Consider the following 27,500-nt stretch of genomic DNA (forward strand, 5'->3'; position numbering starts at 1 on the left):
ATCGGCAATGATCGGTGATCGGCAGATAAAGATTTTTGGTGATCGGTATCGGTGATCGGGCCAAAAAATGGTGATCGGAGCACCTCTAGCTAAGATTCAATGATAATTGCTAAGATTCAATGATAATTGCTAAGATTCAATGATAATTGCTAAGATTCAATGATAATTGCTAAGATTCAATGATAATTGCTAAGATTCAATGATAATTGCTAAGATTCAATGATAATTGCTAAGATTCAATGATAATTGCTAAGATTCAATGATAATTGCTAGCTTGGAAGTAAAATTTGCACTGCCAGACTTTGAGAACAGCTAGAAGTACAGAAGAATTATTTAACTCAAGGGGGGGTGTAAAATTAACTAATTTCCAGAAATGGTACAGTATCGTTTTAAGACAAGCATTTGTGTCAAGAAGTGTGTCAGGAGAGGGATGTTAGCATCTACATATTGCTGAACGTGAATGCAGATGTAGCCAACAGATTGTGAGGTTATGTCTCTGCATATTGTGTTATGTTTGTTGTATATGCTATGCTGGATGCAGCAACCAATGCACAGAAGTTAATGGAGCAAAATGAACGATGTACGAGTGAGTGAATGGGTGAATAACAATGGGCATCAATTACATTTCCCTCCAAAATTGTGCAAGTTAATGGTGAGTTGCTTCGTACCAGTGCAGGTAGTTGATGGAGTAGCTCCAGTGGTCCTTGGTGTGTGTGTGTGTGTGTGTGTGTGTGTGTGTGTGTGTGTGTGTGTGTGTGTGGCTTCGTACCAGTGCAGGTAGTTGATGGAGTAGCTCCAGTGATCCTCGATGTGCCAGCAGAAGGCGGAGAAGACCATGCCCACGTAGAGCCAGGGCACCTTCATGCCCGAGATGTCCGCGTTGATGTGGCACAGAACCGACTGGTCCAGGATGGGCATCACGTTCAGGTTCCAGCCACTACGAGCATACTCCTGCACAACAACAACATGCAAACATTAATACAACAACATTGCAAACATTATTACAACAACAACAACAACATGCAAACATTATTACAACAACAACAACATGCAACCATCATTACAACAACGACATGTTAACATTATTACAACACTCTTTTCTTCTATTGTGAAACCCATTTTAGCCTAAGGGACCTGCAAACACCTGCCTGCTGAATACCTAAGCCCTTTTTGGTGAAAGGTGTCCTCAGGCTATAAAAACCTAAATATCTCAGCATCAGAAGCACAAAAAAACTTGTCACAAGCAGTGAATTGTATTTGCCTAGTTTTCCAGGTTAGCATTATCCTATCCTCGTCCATAACTTCATAAGGTTCTGATACAATACAGTTCATCCACAATGCCCTGGATTAGACACACTCTATCAGTTACTGGAGTTGGCAGAGAGAGAGAGAGAGAGAGAGAGAGAGAGAGAGAGAGAGAGAGAGAGAGAGAGAGAGAGAGAGAGAGAGAGAGAGAGAGAGAGAGAGAGAGAGAGAGAGATGGAACGCAAGAGAGAGGCAGAGAGCGATAGCAAGAGAGGCAGAGAGCGAGAGCGAGGCGGGAGAGAGAGAGAGAGAGAGAGAGAGAGAGAGAGAGAGAGAGAGAGAGAGAGAGAGAGAATCAGAAAAACAGAGAGAGAGTCCTCTCCCACCTCCTCCTCGTTGTTGAGGTTCCGCTGGCCGTTGTTCATGGGGAATCCGCTGCCGAAGTCTTTGGAGTGGATATCAGCTCCGTACTCCACCGTCACGTCCTCCTCAATGCTGCTCACCAGACGCCAGAACTCACGCTCCACCAGCTCCGTGGGCACCATCTACACACACAGACACGCACAAATAATATGTGAATAATATACAAGCGATATATGTGAAATTATTTGTGTAATGTCTTGTATGTATTGTATGTATGGACAGCTTAATTTCCCTCTGGATTAATAAATGACACTATCGTGCGCGCGTACACACAGACACACACAGACAGAGACAGACAGAGACAGACAGAGACAGACAGAGACAGACAGAGACAGACAGAGACAGACAGAGACAGACACAGACAGACACAGACAGACAGAGACAGACAGAGACAGACAGAGACAGACAGAGACAGACACAGACAGACACAGACAGACACACACACGCTCATCTTTATTACAGAGAAGACTCACATCTGTACGATTACTTGGAACTACAACATTTTTTCAGCATTTGTGGATGATGTAATGCTTTTTTCTCTGTACCTCTGCTGTGCAATGGCTGTAATTTCTGATTGTCTCAGTCAAACGTGATGAGCTGCAGTGTTGTTGCAAAAGCAGTCCCGTTTTCATTTTTATTCCGGTAAGATTGTTTTTTTTTCCACAGAGGAGTATTTCCTGCTTTTCACAAGGCAAACACATCAATGATGCAACAACGGTCATATATTGCACTGCTTTGATGTTGAACGAGTGCCTGCCTCAATAATATCAACAGGTTGTGAGTACAGTGAGTACACTAGTGTGTGTCGTTAGTATGTTTATTTGCCATGTGCCGTCCTCATGCTCGGCTGGGCTGTGCCTACGCTGTATTTACACTGTGGCTTGTGCTGCAGTTCTTTTGAAGTGGCCTGTGTGTGTGTGTGTGTGTGTGTGTGTGTAATGGGAGTGTTTGTGCGCGCCCGTGTTTGTGTGTGTGTGTGTGTGTAATGGGAGTGTTTGTGCGCGCCCGTGTTTGTGTGCGTGTGTGTGTGTGTCTGTGTGTGTGTGTCTGTGTGTGTGTGTCTGTGTGTGTGTGTGTGTGTGCGCGCGTACGCTTCTTTGTTTGTGTATGTGTGTGCGCGCGCGTGTTTCTTTGTGTGTGTATGTGTGCGTGTTTCTGTGTGTGGGCGGTGCGCTCTCTGATGCTCACATGGACGGGCATGTTGAAGTAGTCAGCTTTGAAGGTGTCGGCCATCTCTCCGAAGCTCTGCAGGGTGTACTCCCGCGTCGCCTGCTCGAAGCCAAACGCCTCCGCTGGCCGCTTACACTCCTGGGAGAAAACACACACAGAACACACACACACTTTAACATTAAAAAAAAAAAAAAAGATATTTTTTGGGCTTTTTGCCTTCATTTGTGAAAGGACCACAACACCTACTGTTCCATATCACAATGGACCTAAAACCACCCACTCCGTCTACTTGTTGTACTTTTGTTGAGTCCCTGTATGTCTTTGTGTTTGAAATGTGTTTGTTTCTGTGTTCTATGTTATGTAAAGCGTCTTTGAGTGTCTTGAAAAGCGCTATACAAAATAAAGGTATTATTACTATTATTATTAGGACAGTTGTGAGACAGGAAGCGAGTGAGGGGAGAGAGACGGGAAAGGGTCGGCAAAGGTCCCAGGCCAGAATCGAACCCGGGAAGCCAGTGTAGCAGTGCAGTGCCCTGCCGTTTGAGCCACGGCAGGGCCCGTACCTTAACACTTTAAACAATTTCTCTTTTTATATTATACAACTCTCAAACCATGTTGTCATATTTATGTCCTCTGACGCTTCTTGAAAAGAAAACTTCACACATACACTTTATTAACACTTTATACAATCAATTCTCTCTTTATAACCTTATACCAGTGTTTCTCAAACTGTGGACCCTGAAGGTATTCCAAGTTGGCCTGCTTGCTTGAACGCATTTTCTAAAAATCAAAACAATATTTTTGTGCACGTTACCGTTCACTATTTATGCGAGTTATATAGTTTGTTTAGTATGGTGGGTCCCAAACACTTAAAATTTCAAGAGGGCCCTCAGTTGGAAAAGGTTGGGAACCCCTGCTTTATACAACTCTAAAACCATGTTTCTATTTGTCATATGCAAGTCCCCTGACACATCTTCAAAGAAAACCTCTGCACCAACAGCCAAACCACAAGCACTTCATCCTAAACAAAGAGCTAAGCTCCCTCAAAGAGACAAACACACACATACAAAAGAAACCACACCGTAACGCCTCATCCCAGTTGTGGTTTTCATCAGCGAGAGACAGCCTGTCACTGATATGTGTGTGTGTGTGTGTGTGTGTGTGTGTGTGTGTGTGTGTGTGTGTGTGTGTGTGTGTACAATATACACTAAGAAAACATTCAAAGCGATAAGTCAGCGTAGCACTCCATCCAAATGCCGGTAGACATGGTTTAAAAGGAACCACTTAAGGACAACCCACCACACTGAGCAACATTCAATCCTTTTTATCGTCCCAACACAATGCTGCATCTGAACCACTGGCAGGACTTAGAGTCCACTGAATAGATCGGAGGCCGGTGGATAGGTCAGGAGACGCATCGATCCTCACCTCGGCCACACACTTGGGGCAGCGCCAGTTTCCCTTGGGGGGGTCCGTGAGGGGGGGCAGCAGGCAGAAGGTGTGGTAGTTGTCGTCACAACCGTCGCACAGCAGCAGCTTCTCGTCATCGTCCCCGCGGCCGCACATCCGACACACAAACGAGTCCACCTGCAGGGGAGCGGAGCGATACGTCAGACGCAGAGAACAGGAGAACAGGGGGATGAAGGAACAGAAACGGGCGGAGAGGAAGCGAAGCAAGAAAGGAAGACGTGACAGAAAGGTAGAAAGAAAGGAAGGAAGTGGGAGATATAGAAAGAGATAGCTAGGTTAGAAAGATGGAAGAGAGTTACCGCAGCAAGGAAGTTGGATTTCAGTGCTGTGTGTGTCAAAGATTTTGAGCATCAATGTGTCTATTGGGCATCAATGTGTCTATACCGTACATTTATTTCTCTACTGGTGTTACATATACGTGTGCGTTCATGCATATATTTGGATGTGCTAATGCCCATCTGTGTGTGTGTGTGTGTGTGTGTGTGTGTGTGTGTGTGTGTGTGTGTGTGTGTGTGCAAGTAACCACCTGCGTATGTGTGTAAGCAGCATAAATGTTGCATGTGAGAGAGAATGTGTTTTCAGGTATGCATGAGAGCGTAAGGTGTGCATGCGTCTAACGGTGTATATTCCATAACCCACCAGTGTGTGCTGTATGTGTACTGCAATACGCAATGATGCGTTTTATGTCTTTGTGTATGTTTTGTATTCATGTATTTATGTAAGCTGTCTGACACCTTCATTTCCCTCTGGATTAATAATAAAAGTACTCTACTTTTTCAGATTTGCAAGAGAGTAAGGTTTGCAGGTATGCAAGAGAGCGTAAGGTTTGCATGCTTCTGTGATAGTGAATATTCCGTAACCCACCCGCTGTGCGTGACTCACAAACTGGGGGTTGTTGAGGTTGCGTCGGAGTCTCATGGTCATCTTAGTGCAGGGTCCGTCATCACCTCCGTCATCATACGCCTCCTGCTCCTCCTCCTCCTCCTTTTTCTCCTCCTTCATGCCATCCCCCTCGCCACCTCCTCCTGCACTCCCCTCCTCCTTGTTCACCTCTTCCTTCACCGTGAGGCTGGGGGGAGGTGCCGGGGCGTTGGCGTTGGAGTTGGGCTCTCCTCCCTCCTGTGTCACCTGTGTCTCGCTGGCCTCCTCCTTGATGGTGACTCCCGGGGCGACCGCCAGGGGGGCTCCTGGGGCGACTGCCGGGGCGGCTCCCGCGTCGCGCACCGTTAGTGTCTGAGGCAGCTCCTCTGTGAGATGGGCACATGGTTTTAACGTGGTGTCTGACGAGCCATTTAAGTGTTAGTAACTAGTTTCATTATTAACTTTTAGGGCACAAATTCTGTTTCCTGTCCAAACAGAATTTATGACAACTATTGCAGTGAAACTTCTTGCGTTTTATAATGAATTTCCTGTTCAAATCATATTTAAGAGGCTATATTTTCCCCCCAAGGACAGGGAATGACAGCATATCATTTAAGCAGCAATAAATAAAACAGAAAGTGCCATTCTATGCCATTCTAATGTGACAATGCCAACTAAATATAACAGTTATATTTAGTTGGCATTGTCACATTAGAATGGCATAGAATGGCACTTTCTGTTTTATGTAGTTAAACTACAAATGGTCAAAATGTTTTGTGCACAATTTGATTAAAACACATCATAACAAAATACATATAACAACATTGGCTGTATGTTCACACACAAATAGCACGCACGCACGCACACACGCACACACACGCACGCACGCACACACACGCACGCACAAAGCCTCTGCCCTGCACCTTTCTTGCCGGTGGCTGCGGCGGCTGCCTTGTGTCGGGGCACCAGTCCGAGTCCCATCATCTTGGGCCCGGCTCCGTAGATCTGCAGCTTCTTCAGCTCCGGGTTCTTCTCGATGTCCTCCTCCGTGGGCTCCGGCTATAGCAGGGGGGACCAACGCACAACCTCCACTCAGACACATAGCAGCACAACAGGAGTAGAGGCAGGGGGCTGAGCTACACCTGACTACCTACCGTCACCTAGCACCACCTGACACCAACACACATCCAGACACCTGCACCTACCACAAGGTTAAAAAAACTCACACACAAACACACAATGACTACTCCTGAGGGCTACAGTTCACAAAGTCATTGGGTTACTACACCAACACTCACACACATGGGCGCTACACAAGTAACCTGACAATTTCATCTAAGCACTCATACAAACAGATACACAAACAAAGAGAGTAGACGCTGGGTTCTATTCAATATCTGCTCAGTAACTGCTATGCATGCTCTGAGTTGATAATCGGGAGCTGAATCTTAATTGTTTCATGTTTGTCACTATGAAGTTCCTAATTTCCCATGGGCTGATTACTGAGTTTCATTCCAATTTAGTGCATGCGTACATGATTAAACATGGAAATAAATACATGTCCTCCTCTGAACTCCCACTGATTTTCAAACAGTTCTTTTCAAATAAGTAGCTTTTGGTTCTCCTGAAAGAGTTCTTCTGGCCCTAAAGTTCCTCCAGAGAGATGCAGTCAGACAGCAGAGGGAACCACAGAAGCTCACAGACAAGACAAGAAGCACCTAAGCAGCGGCAGCAGGAGGAGGAGGAGCAGGAGGAGGAGGAGGAGGACGGAGTTAGAGGAAAACACACACACACAGAGCAGCCCAGGAAGCAGCCCCAACACACGCACGCACGCACACACACACGCACGCACACACACACACACACACACACACACACACACACACACACCTTTCAGTCAGTCAGGCATTCATCAACCACACACACACAAATATCCATTCGAGTGTCTCTGATCGCTCTGCATCACATGCATTTCCACCATCCTGAAACACACTCTCTAAACACACACACACACACACACACACACACACACACACACACACACACACACACACACACACACACACACACACACACACACACACACACACACACACACACACACACACACACACACACACACACACACACACACACCCAACAAAGACATTGCGAGGAAGCAGAGGCATTAATGTTAGCGTTTGGAGCAAGCAGGGGAGCGGACACCACCACCACCACCACCACCAGCAGCAGGTGAGAAGGTTATTATGAGAAGGGTGGAGAAAGACAACGAGAGAAGAGAGAAAGTTTGTGTGTGTGTGTGTTTGTGTTTGGGGCACACCCAAGACAGCAGATGGTTGAGAGCGAGTGCGAGTGCACACACAAACACACACGTGCCCACACGCGCACACACACTCACGTACACACCCATGTATGGGGAGGGGGCTGGGGGTCGAGACTGCATTATCATCACCAGTCAACCAGCCAGCCAGCCAGCCAGCCAGTCAGCCAGCCAGCCCACAACACAGCACAGAACACCATAGGGGTGAATAGGCCCCTTTATGGAACACCACACCACACAATGGACACACAAACAGGAAGTATGGGGTGCGGTGAGTCGGGTTACGTCACAGCAGACGACAAGACGAGAAAGAGACCGAGACAGAGAGAGGAAGACGAGAGAGGAAGAGGGACACATCCAACAAGCCACAGTGGAAGCTGGATTAGTTCACCGAGCAAGAGACACACAAGAGATAGAGAAAGAATGAAATATCTGAAGAAGAATATCAAAAATGAAAAATGATTGCAAACAAAGAACCAACTGAGGAGAGATAGAACACCCAATTGAAGAGACTGAAAGAGAGGTTTAAAAGTGACTTGAGAGAAAGGCGTAAAAGAAATAAGAGGAGGTAGAGAGAGAGAATGCGAGAGGGATAGAGAGAGAGAAAGAGCGAGAGAGAGCGAGAGAGAGCGAGAGGCAGTACCGAGGAGATGTGTTGAGAGCCAGTGGTGGGAGGGTGGGGGGTCTGATCCTCAGCACCCTGCATGGAGAGACAACAAGAGCAACAATGGACTCAGACAGAAGAAGAGGACACAGAGGAGAGGAGGAGGAGGAGGAGATGAGAGGGGAGGAGGAGGAGGAGAGGAGGGGAGGAGGAGAGGAGATGAGAGGAGAGGAGGAGGAGGAGGAGAGAGGGGGGGAGGAGGAGGAGGAGAGGAGATGAGAGGGGAGGAGGAGAAGGAGGAGAGGAGGAGAGAGGGGAGGAGGAGGAGAGGAGATGAGAGGGGAGGAGGAGGAGGAGGAGAGAGGGGAAGAGGAGGAGGAGGAGGAGAGAGGAGGAGAGGGGAGGAGGAGAAGGAGGAGAGGAGGAGAGAGTGGAGGAGGAGGAGAGGAGATGAGAGGAGGAGGAGGAGGAGAGAGGGGAGGAGGAGGAGGAGGAGGAGGAGGAGAAGACAGGAGGAAGAGGAGGGGAAGAGAGGAGAGGAGAGGGAGAGGAGAGGAGGAGAGGAGAGGAGAGGAGAGAGGAGAGGAGAGGAGAGGAGAGGAGAGGAGAGGAGAGGAGAGGAGAGGAGAGGAGAGGAGAGGAGAGGAGGGGAGAGGAGGGGAGAGGAGGGGAGAGGATGGGAGAGGAGAGGAGAGGAGAGGAGAGGAGAGGAGAGGAGAGGAGAGGAGAGGAGAGGAGGAGAGGAGGGGAGAGGAGAGGAGAGGAGAGGAGAGGAGGGGTGGCCAGACTCACAAAGAGGGAGGAAAGGGAGAGGGGGATGATGGGGGAGGGGAACAAAAGAAACACAAGGTCTTGACAAAGAGATGAGTTAAGGGGAAAAAAGACAAAAGTGAAAAAGAAAATGTGTGAGGATTTGTGTAAGTGTGCGTGTATGTATGTGATGACCATGGGTAAAAACAAAAATCAGTTTAATTTCACGCGTCACAGAGGGAAACAAAATGGAGGTTAAAGAGCAGATACACAGTTTAAATCCATAGTTAGACATGATGACAAGAGGCAGCAGAGGACATACAGGTTCTACACCAGGTCTGCCTTTCCTGTTTCATCATCACACCCAAACATTTTCATTTAAAATCAATTATTACGGTTCTTTTGGTACTTCAATGAATTTAAACGACTTAATTGACATGAACTGCCCATTGAAATTGGATTTCTTTTAACATTTTTCGGGTTATGGTTGATCTCAAGAGGTCATTTATAAGCTGTGTAAGAGACAGACAGTAACTCTGTACACAGTCTTCAAAAGGTGGTATGTCTGGACTCGAGATATTCTGGGCATCGTGCCATGTGGACTTACTGCACTACCACATGTCCCGTCTGCAATTACACTGAGGTATCCATATTTTTGAACGGTCTACCCCTTTGCTATTTGCTCAGCAGAATACGAACGTTCTTCAATGACATTGGGGCTTGTTTTGTTTAGTTAGAACATCCCACGTAAAGGACCTGCGAGTGAATCCACCTGGCCAATCCAGCGCAAGCTCACGGTGAGTTGTACTCACAATGGTACAGAAGGAAAACAACATGTCAACAGAGAGATGGTAGAGGCAGATGCTAACTGAGCTCTCTACATGCAACTTGGAGCAGGATGGAAACACAGATGTGGGTATGGGAAAATAAAAACGCAGGAATACAAAACTTTCACTTAGTAAAGAAATATAATAACATTACTAAGTTAAATGTATGGCCCACATCTAACTGTCTTTGTGCAACTGTGTTACACACAGTTACACATAGCTGACGCTTTTATCCAAAGCGACTTACAGTTATTATTTACAGGGTACTAGACCCTGGAGCAATGTGGGGTTAGGTGCCTAGCTCAGGGGCACTTTAGCCGAGTATGGAGGTGTAGGGAGAGGTAAGGGTGGAAATCAAACCTGCCACCCTCGGACCACCTCCCTCACCATTAGGCCACGGCTGTCCCAGATAAAACTTAACAAATATGTGAAATGGTCATTTGTCGTTTCCCCCATTTGTCGATAGGTGACAATACAGTGAATGTGTGCATGTGTGTGTGTGCATGTATGTGTGTTTGTGTGATGGGCAAATGGATGATGACGAAAAAAAGCAGGGAGGCAAAGAATGCATAGGATGGAACTGAAGACAGAGAAAGACACAAGACAAATGCATGTTCACAGCATGGCAGCACACAGAGAGCAAAGCATGCTGGGATGCTTCCTGGAGAGCATCATGAGAGGCAGCTGATGAGAAGCATCGACCAATGAGATGGCCAGCAGAGCATCGACCAATGAGATGGTCAGCAGAGCAGCGTGGAGGAGTCTCGGGATCCAGAGAGAGCGTACAATACCTATAATAATCATCACTCCTAAACCTTTATTCAAGGAGTCATTGTTGCGAGGCAAGAACAAAAATCGCACCCAAACATTTTTTAAAAGTTTCAACTTTATTATCGATAGCAGTTTATGTGTTATAGGACTAGGTGTATACTTATTTTCATACACCAGGCATGCAAATGCAGAATACCTAGTTTGAATGTTATCTGGTTTTTTATCAGTTTCATTCTGAAGGCAGCACCTTGTGACTAAGGAGATAATGGAGGTGTAGCCTTTACACTCCGTGATATTCCTCACGAGGTCTAAAGCCTTCGCTATTCATTTTAGACTGGGTTTTATTGTAGCCGTTTAACTTCAGTACAACCGTCACAACTAAGGACAATTTTACGCCTCGTTATACCCTTCAGGAGTCGTACACACTAATAATTTAAAAAGGTGCAAAAGGTGCATTTCAACTGTTAAGTTCAGTTTACGAAACACCATCCAAATGAACAAATACAGATCAAGGACAGGTAGAGGTAGGTGCTTCTCCTTCCTCAAGATGACAGGTGACGCGTCACTCACCTCTGGCTGCAGCCGATTGGCTCTGCGGCCGTAGCTGCTCATCTTCGAGGGCTGGACGGACTGGCGCAGCGGGATGGAGTGCGGCTTGTACTCCCGGTCCACCTCCTCGCTGTCGTAGGGCCGCGGCTTACACGTCTGAAGGGGAAGAGCAACGGAGTTGGGAAAGAAAAGGGCACGAATTAGCAAAACCGCAAACTACAGTACCGACTAGGCCTAAACGTCTGAGGGGTAGACCGTGGGGAGAGCACCAGAGGAGGTGCATGGCGAATAAAGGCCAACAATTAACAAAATGTTATACTGCTGTAAGATCACGCTTACACATGGCTTACATGTCTGAAGGGGGAGAATGACAGAGTTGGAGAGGAGGCCAGGAATTAACAAAACCGCAGACTAAAGTACATCACACTTAAGTAGACACTTATCCAAATGGACTTACAGTGGATGCAAACAAGCTACAAATTTGTGTTAACGCAGAGAGAGATTTAGTGAAAATGCATATTTATTGATTGATAAAATCTCACAATCTCAATCCTTTGTATAATGCTTGTTAGGGAATTCACATTAAAGTCCTCTTTGACTTTTTAAAATACTTTTACACCAAGCAAAGCACACTTAAAGCATAGGGTGAGCCTCTTCCAGGTGAAGGTTTACTATTGTCATTAAGTTTGGTATGCCACCTGTGAGCAGGCCAGGTGATAAAGCTGCTAAGAGCTTTGGCTAAGGAGCGGAGTGGAGCGTGACCTCAGACAACTCAAGAGGCGGCTTAGTCACCCCAACACCACACTAGTAGACTGGATTACTCTAGTCTGGTGCTTCTCAACGGGGGCTCTACAGCCCCCCCAGGAGGGCGTTAGGGAGCCCTGGGGGGGCCTTGAGAAAGAAACAGCTGAGAGCTTGCAGTGTTACGTTGCCATTGGGATGCATTAGTCTATTTTGTTTTTTAATACCTAAGGGGGGCATTGGTGGTCTTATGATGAGGTCAAGGGGGTGGCTCATGATGAGGTCCAGGGGGTGTTTGTTCAAAAAAGGTTGAGAACCACTGGTCTAGTCACTACACCACACACTGGGGACTAACCTGCTTCTGGCAATCCTCTACTACAGTGGTTCCCAACCTATGGGTCGGGACCCCCCTTATGGGTCGCCAAAGATCCAACGGGGGTCGCGGAGCCATCTTGATTTTAAGGGGTTTCGTTTTAAATATATATAGCCCATGTTGAATAAAAGACAAAGCATTTAACTAATAAATGCATAGACGCAACAAATTGTAAGTGCTACATTAAACATTTATTCTATATTTGACCAAAGACGAATTGAGGAATAAAATAGCCTAACTAAAATAAGTTATCGCAGGAAACGGAGGGCATCTTGTGACTCCGTCTCGTGCGGGCGCTCGCGTGGTTGGGTCACCAAAGCTTAAAATAGTAAAAACATGGGTCCCCTAAGAAAAAGGTTGGGAACCACTGCTCTACTACACGCAACATAGTAAGTCCAGTTCAGATCAATGAGTTCAGCCTGTGGAGTCTAGTCTCTGTGTTTCATTTAGTTCAGCTATCTGCTCAGATCAATATTGTCGCTGTCAGGCAGAAACCTCTACTTCTCATTGTTTTTTTTTTTATAAGTATAAGTCATCATTTTTCCAAATAAATAATTATTTCAACATGAAAGTAATAATTCATCATGTAGATATACTCATGGAGACTGGCCAGCAGTACTGATTTTTTCTTTATAATGAATAAAATGACAGTATAAAATAATAAAAAATAGTGGAGGTAACAAGGTTTCTGTTGGACAGCAACAATATGCAGGGTGTGGACTGGAGTCTAGTCTCAGTGTTTCATTTCAGCTATCTGTGTACTTCATATTAATATAACAGAGCAGGTGACTACTGAAGTGTTTGGCATTGCATTTAAAAGCCAAGACCCACCCCGTGTATTGCAATTTGTTCATTCAGCTCTAACATACATACATATTTAATGAAACAGCTAAAATCTCAAGCTCCTGTATATGTGTTTCCAGGACACAATGGGTTAATATAACAGAGCAGGTGACTATTTTTTTTAATGTGAAGTGTGTGGTGGCACTCGTGCGAGTCAGAACACCACAGAGAACAGTGCATTATGCACCATGACTACAGTTAGCCTTCACAAAGTGAATTAAAACATCAAGAAGTTCTTTGTTATTGACAATGATCCCTTATCAACACTTAATGGATTTGGTACACAATTGTTTAAAACAATATAACAGGAATATTTGCATATGTGTAACACAGTTGCACAAAGACAGTTAGATGTGGGCCATACATTCAACTTCGTAATATTATTATATTTCTTTATTAAGTACATCGGATAGTGATCAGTGTGAGAAAAAAAAAACGACTTTTCAGTAAGCATGCAAGTAAGCACAGCACAACAGCACACTAACAGGCTAAACACACTGGCCGAACAAGACTCTCTCCATGATGTAATTCATTGTTTTGTTCCAACTTTTGTTCATTCATTATTTGGACATTTCAACATCACTTGGTGATGAAAATGTGTTTTATTCATAGTGAATGACAAAGGTCAGCGTCTGTGCCTGCACTTAACACCCGTGTATTGCTTGGTGCGTGCACTCCCAAAAAGTAGTAATCACTCAAGCCTTGTGTGGCCTTCTTTTTTCCATTATCTTGTGTGAAAAAGTGTATTGAATCCGAAATTAAACTAGACTAGACTTCTGTTGTTTAATTTCGTCTTCAGTACACTTTTTGCACACAAGCCTTGTGTGCGCCTCTTTCTTTTATTCATAGTGTGAATGTCTGAAAATGCAGAATCAGGGTGCAACAGACAAAGAAAAACCTATTCTGCTATTGTCAGTCCCAGCCCGGGTGAAAAAGCAGTAGGGCTAGGCGAGGGGCTACGGAGTCCTGTAGTTAAAAAGAGAAAAACACGCACATCCGTCTCACAAAGATTGTGTGCAGGACTAGCAAAAATACCATGAAATACTGAAAGAAAAGTCCGCGACACCAAGCTCCCGTTGCTCTTTTTTTAATGTGACGTTTCGGGCAGCATGAGGGCATGCTGCCCGAAACGTCACATTAAAAAAAGAGGTACGGAGTCCAGCCCATTAAAAACCTTTCGTGCTACAAAATCACCAACAAGCTAACCTGAAAGACAAGGCAAGCATGAAAGACAAAGTGCAACTGTACCGGCATGCTTGCTCCAGACTGGAACATCTCGAAGGGGTAGACGATGCGCTCATAGTGCGAGCGTAGGAGCGAGCCGATGTTCTTGCCTGGGGGGTACCCCAACCTCTGGGCCACCCGAGCCCAACGTCGCTCCTTGCTGACCAGCTCAAAGCCCCCCTCTTCTGTTACGATCTGAAAAACAAACATGCAAACCATTTAAAAAAAAAATGATTTTTAAAATTTATTTGGAGACTTTTGACAGGAAGTGAGTGTGGGGAGAGAGACGGGGAAGGATCGGCAAATGACCGGATGGCCGGAATCGAACTTGGGTCACCAGCGTAGCAACCCAGTGCCCTAGCGTTAGGCCACGGCAGGGCCATGCAAACCATTTTAAAGGAAAAAGGTTGTGTAAAGCAGTGTTTCCCAACCAGGGGTACGTGTACCACTAGGGGTACTTGAGCACACTGCAGGGGGTACTTGGAAAGATTTTAACAAATGTATGGAGCTAAATTACATTGGAAAAGAGAGAGCGATGTAGAATGTGACCTAGGGGGTACACAAGAAAAAAAAAGGTTGGGAAACACTGGTGTAAAGGACATTTTTAAATTTTCCATCATCCACTGTCCTGTTCCTGCAGAGACTGATAAAAATAACCGTTAACGGAGTAAGATAGTTAGGTCAAATCTGGCGCATGTTCTAGACAACATGTCTCTGTGAAATGTAGGAAATGGATTTCAAAGTGCTATGACGGTAACGTAAAGCTGATAGTAACAGTGTAAAGATGGCAGACGTGGTACATCCAAGTGATTTAAATGAAAACTGACTAATGAATGAATTAAGCACTATTGAAAATCATCACACATTCTGGTTCACTTTGATGACAACTTACGATCTAATGCAACGAATGTGGACGCCAGTTTTAACTCAGTATAGCATTACCAACATAATCTTGCACATTATTCTCCATCATGTCCTGAACCACCAAATGATGTGCAATTGCCAGTGTCGTATGCCAGTATTTCAGCTCAGCAGATGAGATGTAGCCAAGCTAATTTGCAATGCATATTCATTTAGCCATTTGCCTCTCACTAAGTCACCCATCAACTCCTCTGCACAGCACACACATGGAACTATGTCCTATATAATATACAGGGCTTGACACTGGCACCTGCTAACCGGCCAAATGCTGGTGAAACTTGGCTGTGGCTAGTAACAATTTCAGTGACACTAGCCAATTGGCTCATCTATTTTTACCCCTGTGTATCAATTGTTTGTATTTAAGTTAAAGAAAAAGCTATGCTATGTTTCTATCTGTTTGATTTATCTCCATGTACCCTGCAGTAGAAAGCTATGCACTCATCTTCATTAGCAACGTATCCTCTGAAGTTATATGTACAGTATCATGATAAAGCAAAAAAATAATATCAAATTTGTGGCAAGTAGAACAGCTGAATGGCTAGTGACTCGGGAAAAGCACTAGCCACAGTGGCCGGTGAGTGAAAAAGTTAATGTCAAGCCCTGATAATATAATGTAATGAATGAATGAATGAATATATGCATGAATGTACAGCAGATGGCTGCCACCAGCATGTCACTGCGTGCTGCGTGCACAGCGTGTACCTTAGAGAGGCTGTACAGGTCCAGGATGCGCCGCTCTATGTGAGGAATCTTGAGGGAGGATCCCTGGATCTCCCAGAACTTGGCAATCCGGTCCAGATAGTTGAGCTTGACTCGCGTTTCAGCCTGAGGACAGAGCAAGAGGCACACATCAGACACACACACACACACACAGGCAGCAGGAGGCACACATCAGACACACACACACACACACACACACACACACACAGAAACATCGTTTTGGCCAGTTTGGCCTTTCTTAAGTTTTAAAAACATTGTCTGTTCAAGAAAATTCAGCATTGGATGGACAAGAATGTGTGGTATATTCCCTCGGAAGCAAGCCTTGACAAACAATCTCAAAGATCCAACCATGCACAAGCGCACACCTGCAAACTGCTCAACCTCTACCTTCCTGCCAAAAACACTTCAGGTGATGCATGATTAACGAGCAGGGTTAAGCAAGTTTAAAAATGCTCAACGATTCAATTGTTCAGATTTTTGGCTATTGGGGAGTCTGTTTGAACAGTTCAGTTCATTTGCTCAAACTGGTTTTGTGCAATTATGAAATACCGCTGGTTGACGCAGCAAAAAACATGCCAACAATTCAAGTAAGTAAAACAATGGGGATGAATTGGATTGGAGATCTAAAATAGCCTGGCTGTTGCACCAAGCTCATGGACTAATCTCTGGTCTGGCAAACCCCCCACTGGCAGGAGGACCTCCAGAGGCCGGATGAACAGCAGTCTTTCAAATACCTCGCTTTACTGGACATGACTACATTTTATTTTTACTTCTTAAAAATATTTTTTAGGGCTTTTTTTGCCCTCATTTCTGACACGACAGTGGAGGAGAGGAAATGAGTGGGGAGTGGGGGAGTTGGGGAGGGGATGTGGGGGAGACTCGAGCGTATGTATTGTATGTGTATAAGTGTCGTCCTGTCGGTGTTCTGTATTGTATTGTGCCGTCATGTTATGGGGATCCCTTCAAAAACAAGATACGTCATGTCACGGGGCTATCCCCAGGGGTGATAGTGAAAAAAAATCCTGAGCCTGAACTTTTTTCCTGGTCGGGGAGGGGGGGGCGGGGGACGACGGGACATACTGCATATGAGACGTAATGTAGGCCTTATTATTATTCAAACACATTATTCAAACATTTAAGATAATGTTTTCATTTTTGCATTATTTCTATAGTGTTATTCACGAAAACACAGATCATTTCCCTGTTGGTAGGCTACAGCACTTGGCTGAAAGAAACTGACCACCACGTTCAATTCTATCTGTAAAAACGAATACCAACGTATGCAGTTAGAAATGCATTCTAGGCTTGTGATGTTGCACTAAAGTTATTGAGGTGGGTATTGAACCAATGCAACATTTCAACACCAGAATGCATTTCTGAAAACATGGTGCATATTTTACCACATTGAATTAACTGAAAGCTACATATGTAGCAGCCATACCAAGACAGGTCAGTAGGAGGCAATACTACTCCAAAGTACAGTAACTACACTCTGTCCAAAATAGAGGAGGTGATTACCAATTAATTGAGCAATACTTTTAAATGACATGACATTTGCTGCAAGCTGATAAGTTTCATTTTCATTGGGACATTGCTCATATAACTTTCATAGGCTACTGGACATAGGCCTACGTTTAGATAGCCTACTCGTGGCCCCATGGTCTACCTATAACCACAGATTGTTTAAGGGCTGTGCTATAACCCCTGCCTTTCCGTTGTTAGGGAAAACGCCCTTTTAATTACCGGTACATGATATTTAGGGCACAAGCGCATGATTGGCTACATGCAGGCCCACGTTCACATCGCATATTTCGACTCCACGGATGACAGAACCAGTGGTTATTACGGACAGGACAGTATCCTATAGCCTGTGTGACTACTGCGCGACTTTCGCATTGGGTTGTAGTCAATTAAAATACATGAAAATCACTCGCGTGTACACACGCCCATTACAATGTACGAGTTGAAAAGATAACAGAAAGCAACAAAAACAAAGACAGGACCGAATTAAGCTACATGAAAATAGCACAGGGCGTGAAGATAAGATGAACATTCACTGCATGTCTAGGTGACACCGTGGTGGCCACATGAACGCAAGCCAAGTATTTGAAGTTCATGAGAGTCTGATATTGATAATTGCCCCCTGCCGAGAGTAGGGATTAAGTAGCCCCAGAGCGTGCAGACAATACAACCTGTGCATCGTGCGTGGAATAACTGGATTCGATTACGCAGAAGGGCTACGACAGGGAGCGCGCGAGAGAGAAAGGCTGTGTGAACCTGTGCGAGGCTGTTTGGGGGTTTTCACAGAGCGCGTTGGTTTAGTCAGCATAACTAATATAAACATCTACCTGAAATCAGTTTGACACGTGGTTTGTCAGAAATGACGCAAAACACCATCCCTCAATCAACAGTAGACCAAAATCTACGAACTCAGCTCACACTAGCCTACAAGAGGTGTAGGCTAACTAGGCTTGCCAAACATTAGCGATCCAAGCATTCCATTGTCATTTGGACATGTCGCAATGGTAGCCGATATTCCAATGCAGACCACATTTACGCACTACACCTAGAAAAAAAGTATCATGACGGGCATAGCATAGCCTACCGTTTTGAGCATACAGACTTTTTTTGAAAGAACGTCCATCTCCATCAAAGTTTGTCAACATTGCGCAGTCATTTAGCGCACATAAATGAGGAAAATAGACGAACCTATTTCAAACATATACTCTCACTGAGCCCGTTTATGCGCATCAATAAGCCGTTTATGGTCAGGTTTTTGGAGTAACCTGCGCAAGGCAAAATCATTCGGGCCCAAGCCAACATGCCACAGTGGGCAAATTAATAACTAAATGGCCTTACCTTCAAACGTTTTCTTGATCACAGAATTTCACTAGTATTCCACTGACATCCACACGGTTCAACACACCCATCACAACTAGCAAGCCATGTGGATTTGTGCTAACAATAGTTGCTAATTTTTATCGGAATCCAAATGGTCTAGACTTAGCCTGTAGTACTTTCTTCCGTTTCTTCAGTATAACGAGATGCCATTTTTGGATTTGCCTCCGTCGACAGTGAAAATATCTGAGAAGGGTAACCAGTAGGGGCCTAGAACTCTCTTTACTGTGCATACTGACAGCCAATCTACTTCTCCTTTCACTAGAACTAGAAGACTGCCGCCAGTGATGTGGTGAGTGACTCAAGAGCAAGACGTAACAAATTGATACATTTTTCAGTAAGATGTCGGGATGATACAATTATGGGCTGCTGCTCATTTGGGTTCCTTTCGCGTCTCTTACAACAGGCTGTTGCGCGCTCATTTATTTTCACCATACATTAATGAAGGCCTACGCGATAGTTTATTATTTTATTAATATTGAGGAAATTATTATTTTATTTTTTTCTACAGCCACGCTACGCCGGATTTCCGGCGCGGCGCCGGACTGCTATCACCCCTGTATCCCCCACCCAAAGACCAATAAATTCAATTCTTGTGCCGTTTGCATAGTTTTCCTAGCTTCGCAAGTCATCCTACGTACTTCCGCCAAAGGATTGGCTCCACTACGGTAGTCTGGCCTCGCTCGTCTGTGGAGTGTCCAGATCAGTGGGATTTTGATCGCAACACCCCCCATCTAATCTAATCAGAAAACAGCCAATAAGCGAATAAGCGCCCCACGTGGGGGAGAAAGGGGGAGGACGCTCGTGACAATGATGAAAACGTCTGCGCCAATGGCTCTGGGGTCCGTTTCTCGAAAGCGTCTTTGCTATCGTCGTTAGCAAAGTCCTTCGTAAGAGCGACTCAACTCTCTCTCGACAGCGACGCTCACCACTAAATCCAAGGGAACGGTAGTGTGTGTAGCTGAGCCAAAGGCGTTGCATCACCAGTAGGGCGGAGCCCGGCTAGGTCTTAAGACGGTTAGCAACGACAAGAATCGAGAAACGGACCCTGGTCTGCGCTATGTTGTTATTGAGTAACTGTCGGCGATTGGGTGAGAGCTGTCCAATCATTTCAAACCATAACAGTGCAAACTTCCCGCTTCCTGCAATCGCGTCAGATCACACAACTTCCTGACCATAAATACGAAATGAAATGGTAGTATTATGGGATGGTCAGGACGAGGCTATAGTTTTCCACTGGTTCCAGATGTATCTGGTCAAGGAAGAACAAAGAATAGGAAGCCTGGCCAGACAGATAAACGATGTAATCTCAGCTGGAATGGGAAGGCTATATCAAAAATATTCAACAAAACAAAATTAACTCAAGCAGGGTTCCCACTCTAATTCAGATATAAAATTCCATGATTTTCCATGACTTTCCAGACCCCAAAAACAGAATTTCATTGACCACTTCCGTAAAAAAAATGACGTAAAAACATTTTAAAAAGTGTAAAAACTGAAGAGACGGCGCTGAGCCACCGACAGAGTTCAGTGGACTCATTGCATTCTAGAATGTTGCACATTACAATGCGAAACCAAACAGGCGAAGCATTGTAGTGTAATCAGTAAGAAACAATGTTATACACCAAACAAAAAGGTTTATGCTTCTAAACAGCTGATAAGAAAATTCCATGATATTCCATGAGTGTGCATTCAAAATGGTCAAATTCCATGACTGGAAAAACTTTTATGTTATTCCATGATATTCCAGAAATTCCATGACCCGTGGGAACCCTGTCAAGGTAACGTCAAAGAACACTCAGGGAACACCCATTCACATGAACAAATTCATAAACTAAACCAAACGTGACAGACCTCGAGCTCATTTAATCTCTGTATTCTGGGCGTGAAGCGAAAGTTGTCCACCTCTACAGCAAATGGAGGCTGCCAGTCCTAAAAGACACACACACAACAAACAAAAGAAAGATCAAAATTACGAATCAAGTAGTGTTTTTTTTATAGTCCATTGACACAGACTTAAACTTGATATCTTCAACAACAATGTCTGTCTATTCACAGCTAGTCAGCATGAAAAGGCATCACGGTTAATTCTTGAAATTACAATGTACACAATGTTACACTTTGATAATAACAAATCATAATCTGTCTTTTCCATCATGTCATTTTTTTTATTGACCGTGTCCAATCTGCTGATGGCCCTGTAAGTTCAGTTATTGATCAGATTTGTTTTTTTAGGTCTGAATAACTGCTAAAAGACTGTTCTTACGGGAGGCGGCCTGATCTTGCAGATGCCGGACTTCTCTGCGATTGGACGGATCTTGGCGATGTATCCCATGGGGTCTGAGAACTCCTCCCAGGACGGCTCGAACACCGGGCACTCTGGCGGGGGCACAAACTCCTCCGACTCCATCGTCCTGGCAACACACAAGCGAATAGAATAAGTACCCAGACAGTCAAGACATTCCAATCCAGGTGATTGATCAGTCTGGATGGGCCGTGTGCTTTATTTGTTAAAAAAAAAAGAACACATGTTGACTTTACAGAAATACACGATTCATTTGAAGGTCATTTGTGAAACATTTTTAGGTGTTTATTTTCAAAAATTTGGCCTTTTTCTGACTTGTTACTTTTCACCAGCAACATAAATGTCATGTACTCCGATTGGCTTCAAGTTGTACGTTATCACTTTATGGTACCAAACGTCTTGCTTTTCCCCCCCTCATTATGAGAAATGAAACAGAGGTGTGATTATGTCACCTCTCAGCTCTGTTAAAGTTCAAAAGAAGGGAAACTACACTGGACCTTCAAACAAGACACTACTAACCTCATCAACACTAGTTTGTTCAATAGCTATTTCCCCTCTTTCGCAACACATCAAAGTAAAACGTTACATCATACGGACAAACATTACTGCGCCCAATAAGAGAGCGTCACTTACTTAAAGGACAGGAATGCCACCTAATCTCAACCACAGACAAAGGAAGTGGCAACCCCCCACAATGAACTCTCTGTTTAACTTCATATGCCTGTGTTGTTGTTAACATGACGGACCCCAACTAGGCTACAACACACAAAGAAAGGTATATTCCATTCCATCTATCAGATTCTTTTTCTTTCTTTATGCTTATTGCTAAAGGGGAATGCCCTACATGTGGCCCAATCCACAGAGCGCAAGAAGTGAAAAAGAGCCACGTCTTTAAAAGGAGAAGTAGACAAAGCACTACACCATTCTGACAGACAGCATGCAAACAGGCTAAGTAGAATGTGGAGCTCCCTCCAGATAATGGCAACCAAGTCCCTACAAAAAAGTCACTCAGGATCAAGTTTAGTATCTGATCAACTTCCCTTTCCCTGTCAAATGACAGGTTACATGAAACTGGTCCACAGCGCAATTCTCGTGACCCTTATCAGAGATTTTGTGAACAGGAAACGAGTAGGCCTACGCTCCTATTCTCTGTTGCAAAGCTATGATGGGCTTATCAACTGAGGAATTGGCCTGAGCAACATGGCCCACTAACTAATCCAGACCCTTAACACACATATGCTTGCAGTGAAGCCCAGATATGAAGTCAAACAAACAAAATGTACAGAACTAATCACTTGGCCTACGCTCCTATTGTCTGTTGCAAAGCTATGATGGGCTTATCAACTGAGGAATTGGCCTGAGCAACATGGCCCACTAACTAATCCAGACCCTTAACACACATATGCTTGCAGTGAAGCCCAGATATGAAGTCAAACAAACAAAATGTACAGAACTAATCACTTGGCTTGCAAAAAAGGCCAGAACGTATCTACACTACCAGTACACTCAAATTAGCTGAAGTTGAAAAGCCAGTTTTTTCCGTGGAAGGACAGTGGTCTTGATCCTGCCATTTGTGATGAAGCCTCCTTACATGTGAAAACTGGGCAATGGATAGGCCAACAACAGCAAAGAAATACACTGCGGAGGGGTCAGGCCACAAAGAAAGACAAGCAACAACTCCAAACAGTAACTTTTCAGCTAACTACTATAGTACAATTGAGCCTCGAAGATGTAATGTTTCACCCCTCACGTTACCGAGAGGAGGGGCTCAAACAAAATGTTGAAGCTTAAGGCAAATACTCGTTCAACAACTGAAATATCTCTTTAAAGACACCATTACTAAAGTGGGGGAGGGGCGAGACGACACTGTCCATTCTGTGCTAGAGGAGGCCTCGGCAGGCAGGCAGACTGTGTGTTTCTCAGACAAATGGTGTACTTGGACCTGGATGATAAACCCATCGAAATGCGACATTATGCTCTCACATGCCCTTTAAATTACACATGCACACTTCCCGTAAGATTAGATGACATCAGCAGCATGAAAAACTACCATGTAGGCCTATGTATCACGCAGAAGTAGCAACCAAGCAAACAGCACTCCTCCTATTTTTTTACACCTTAGATGTAGGATCACTCAAAATGTGACCATGTAGGATACGTACCAATGTTAAACACAAACGTTCCAAGTTCATGAAATAGGACGAAGGAGCCTAAATAAGGCCTAGTCTCGCACTACGCTGACAAGCGGATGTTTTTCACGGGCCCGAATTTATCGACGAAAGGCCTCTCGCATAAACACAAGGGGAGGCCAAGTATGTTCGGCGTTTTAAACCTGAACGCCTAAACACATCGCAACATTTCAATAATGTCACTAACCTTGGTGAATGAATTCTAAATTTCGCAGCCGAAAGCCATGTAATCAGCCAACAATGCCCGACTGCGTTGGGAGATGGACATTTTTGTTGCCCATAAAAAACCCGGATGATGGGCTAGCCATATGCAGGTCAGGGTACCTCGCTGCACGTACACAAGTTCTGAATGCTGGTGAGCTAGCTTCAGACCAACTACTGGCACCATTAATTACCATGGCGCTTACACGCGTTTTAGAAATAAAAGGATAACTAATATGAAATAGCTTGGTGGGCGTTTAAGTCCGCAATCGTCCGTAAAAAGAAGCAAGCATTGTGTGACACTCACCTTAATGGCCAACCATTGACTAATTAGCCAGCATCACCTAGTTCAACAATGGGTCAGAATCGTTACAAAACGACAACGTTGAACGATTCACAAGGTGATCTCGCCACTCGCCAGTTGTTAAATTTCACATATACATCTAATATTAGCTGTCCACCAAGTCAATGGATATCAACAGCACACTGTTACTCTTTAGGAAATTGCCCGACATTAATTATGGGCCAATCGAGTTCAAAATATTCGTCTTGCCAATGACTGTCAGACAGATTTGCGTCCAGCCTAATTCATGTTAGCTAGCATTAGCTATTAATTAACTAGCAAAATATGGGTCAGCTACAGTGCTTCTTTTAAAACCCGAAATTTGCTTTATCTTTTCTGTCTGCTAAAATATATTAAAATACTATTTATTTTATAATATGATGAACGAGTTTTGCATTTTGTAATGAGTGGTGTAACAGAATTTGGGGCTTTTCGCATGGTATTCAGTGTCTGATGTTTACCCAGCGTTTAGTAATAGCAGACAAGTCATTACCATTTGCTTTGGGGGACTGGTTTGTTGGCCAGCTAGCAGCTAACAACTCTTTGCTAACCGGTTACCATAGTCGCAGTGTCTTTCCCATTATCATACATAGTCAGAGACTATTTTGATACAATGAACAACACAATAACATATCGATAATCTTCGTAGGTGTCTCATCTAAATGCCTGTTACATCTGCTGCCAACTTCAGCTCATTACACGTTGAGCTGGCTATCCCAACAAGCTAGTGCTCACTTATGCCAAGTTAACCAATGCTTGCTTGTGTTATGAAGTATTACATACTGTAAAATTGATGGTGCTTCTTCGGGATACTTCTTCAGAAACGGCAATTATTGCTTCGGAGTAATTGGTGACCAAATGTGATTGAATATGAACTGGTTGGTCGGTGTCTTGAATGGTCACAGGGTCTATTGTTCGGCACTGGGTCACTCTCTGGGTGGCTGCAGTTGTGCGGCCTCCTTTCAGCCCATCCCAGCGATCGTAGCCCCTGGTTCTAATCAAAGCGAAGAGCCGTTGGTCAAGTTCCTTGACAGGGTACACTCCAGTTGAAAATGGACAAACACACGACGTTTTAAATTTAATACATCACTCCATTACGGCACAAAGTTACCAGAAAGGCTTAGCTAGCTCATTAGCCGCCGTTCATCCTGTCTGTGCTACACGCCATCTTAGTTTCATCACTGCCTAAGCACAGCCCCTACCAACACAGCTCATCGCTTGGGAAAGCAAGGGGTTGAATAACTGAGTACGAGCACGTAGGTTATCACCCCAGTTGTTACTTCCTTGTGATGCTCAATTTTGTTAGTAGGCCTACTTCAATGGAAACGCACGAGTCATTTGTCGTACTTTTCGGCAAAGAATTTACACTATGCACATGTAACAACTAGGCCTATTAATAGCATACCGACATGCAACCTGATACACCAATATCTGCTACTGTACATAATATGAGGCGGAGGAATAACGCGAGTTGTTGTGATTTTGCAAAAAGTAGGACCAGTCGCCGGAATTTGCGCTGTAGGTTTTTTAGGACTGGTCTAAATTTAGAAACAATGAGCGTTTTTCTTTTTTTATGGAGATGAAAGTGTCCAACCCACCTGTTCTCTGAGGATGGGAAATTAATCTCATTCTCAACATTTTATGCTTCAACAGATTGGGATTTTCCAGATATGCAGTGACAATGACAATAAAAAACACTTACACTATTAGGTATACTTATATCTATATTCTGCCATATGTATCTAATTCTATCATATATGGCATTTTCAGAGAGTTGCAGTTTCTAAGTTATACTGACAGATTTATGACATTAGCCAACAGTCAGACCATTTGCACCATTTATTGTTTGTAAACCACCATAACTCCCCCATGTAAATTATTACAAGGTGGTGGAAAATGTCAGTTTTCCTAAGCCTGGCGTGACCAGACCCACACCACAGGGGTGTTGTTCAGGGGGATTAAGTGTGATTGAGTCACCAGGGCCCCATGTAGTATAGGGGGCCCACACATAGTCCGATTTATGAACAATATGGCTGGAGGGGTCCATTGGAGCTGATTGCACCTAGGGCCCAAAATGTGCTGCTATGCCCCTGGACACAGTGTATTATTTCAAAGGTTACATGTTAAACATACCTGAAACAGAATCCTTCTGCGGCATACATCAATCATTTCATCCTCTTTCAGTTTTCAAGTTCAGTGGAGGTTTGGCAATAACCACTATGAGCCATGCAGATATCCACAGCAAGGACATTTTATATTCCAGAAGCAATAAATATTAACATTATACTCCTCTATATTCATTCAGTTTCAATACTGTATGTACAAATGATTGCATCATAACACTTGTCATCTGCATCAAAATAGTTATAACACCTCTCACATTCTTCTTACACAAGTTGAGTAACAGTTGACCTCACCCGTGTATTAAATAAATGTTCATTTTTAACGACCACTCCCATTCGCTTACATACAGTAGGCACATACATTACATGGACATGGACAAAACCCCCAAGTACACAGACACAGAAAAAAGAAAGTCCATTCCATTGTCAATATTAAATAATATAACAATAATATATTTACATTCAGATTCATACTGTACAACACACTTGATTCAGTTAAGTGCATCGGTTATCCACTTTCATGCAATAAGCTTCATGAGAGAAGACATAAGGATATATTCATTTAGGTCTCTGTGAATGAATGTAAGGCCTCCCTTAGAATCTTAAACCCATCACAATTTAAATGAATCTTTATGATACAGAAGGCGTAATTCCTTCACATGTACATGTATATTATGGTAATGCAAGTCTATAGATACACATCAGGTCGCAGCACCTGAAAGGTTGCCATATTATAATATTATGTACTGTTTTTATATTACACATTTTATACAAATGTCTTCAGTATAGTCACACAGGGAGGGCAAAAAAGGAGGAGGGACTATTCCTAAAATCAGATCGAAGGTTTTCAATCTGTCAGTCCAGAGGCAGTTTCATCATCATAATGATCAAGTGCTTGTTACTGAACCTAAACATTCCTATAAGGGGCAAAGGAGGGGTGATGTCACGAGACTAGGCAAGGTCTCAAATGACGACACAAGGGAAGAGATCAAACTGAGGCAGTGACAAGCCTCGTTTCCACACGTGTGCAAATCCACAAAACTGCATTCATACAGTAACTATGTGTACCTGTATTTGGCCGAGAGTTTAAGACAAACCACAAATAAACAGAAAATAGGAAAAATCAAAAACATTTTCAGTGCTTGCACATATCTAGCTCAACTAAAGATGACCTTGTGTGTTGGACTACTGGAGTAGTGGCTTTAGGGTGGCACCTCCACAAAGCTGCCACGTTCAGAAGTCTGATTCACTACCTGACACTGTGGAGCTGGGAGCTCTTAAAGTGATACTGTCACATTTTTGGAAATAAGCTTATTTACACCTCCCCTTGAGTTAAATAATAGGGTTTTACCGTTCTACTGTACTTTCAACCGTTCTCTGGGTATGGCAGTGCCCATTTGACCTCTAAGCTAGTAGTTAAAATTGAGTCCTATGAGACCAGTTAGCTTGGAGTGTTGCATGGAGGTAAAATTTGCATTGCCATACCCAGAGAACGGTTGAAAGTACAGTAGAACGGTAAAACCCTATTATTATACCTCTTTCTAATTGTAAATCCTGTGAAAGATATGGAGCTATTTAGTTCCATTCCATTTTTGTTCCGGAACTTTTAAGTTCAATACTTTACTACAC

General features: G+C 44.0%; 1 protein-coding gene across 1 annotated transcript in view; it reads right to left on the reverse strand.

The window, feature by feature from the left end:
* Positions 1 to 25,017, reverse strand: part of kdm5c (lysine demethylase 5C) — a 50,255-nt gene extending 25,238 nt beyond the window's left edge. Inside the window, exons 1-13 of the mRNA XM_063207909.1 lie at positions 24,532 to 25,017; positions 20,977 to 21,124; positions 20,565 to 20,642; positions 15,795 to 15,917; positions 14,196 to 14,366; positions 11,012 to 11,146; positions 8,133 to 8,189; positions 6,093 to 6,228; positions 5,191 to 5,555; positions 4,267 to 4,425; positions 2,857 to 2,976; positions 1,632 to 1,790; positions 770 to 951 (exon numbers count right to left, since the gene is read on the reverse strand). Of these exons, the coding sequence (XP_063063979.1) occupies positions 770 to 951; positions 1,632 to 1,790; positions 2,857 to 2,976; positions 4,267 to 4,425; positions 5,191 to 5,555; positions 6,093 to 6,228; positions 8,133 to 8,189; positions 11,012 to 11,146; positions 14,196 to 14,366; positions 15,795 to 15,917; positions 20,565 to 20,642; positions 20,977 to 21,120 (1,829 nt within the window). The 5' untranslated portion in view covers positions 21,121 to 21,124; positions 24,532 to 25,017. The remainder of the gene's footprint in view (positions 1 to 769; positions 952 to 1,631; positions 1,791 to 2,856; positions 2,977 to 4,266; positions 4,426 to 5,190; positions 5,556 to 6,092; positions 6,229 to 8,132; positions 8,190 to 11,011; positions 11,147 to 14,195; positions 14,367 to 15,794; positions 15,918 to 20,564; positions 20,643 to 20,976; positions 21,125 to 24,531) is intronic.
* Positions 25,018 to 27,500: the final 2,483 nt, after the last annotated feature.

The sequence above is a fragment of the Engraulis encrasicolus genome, chromosome 10 (assembly GCF_034702125.1).
Source record: "Engraulis encrasicolus isolate BLACKSEA-1 chromosome 10, IST_EnEncr_1.0, whole genome shotgun sequence".
Lineage (NCBI taxonomy): Eukaryota > Metazoa > Chordata > Actinopteri > Clupeiformes > Engraulidae > Engraulis > Engraulis encrasicolus.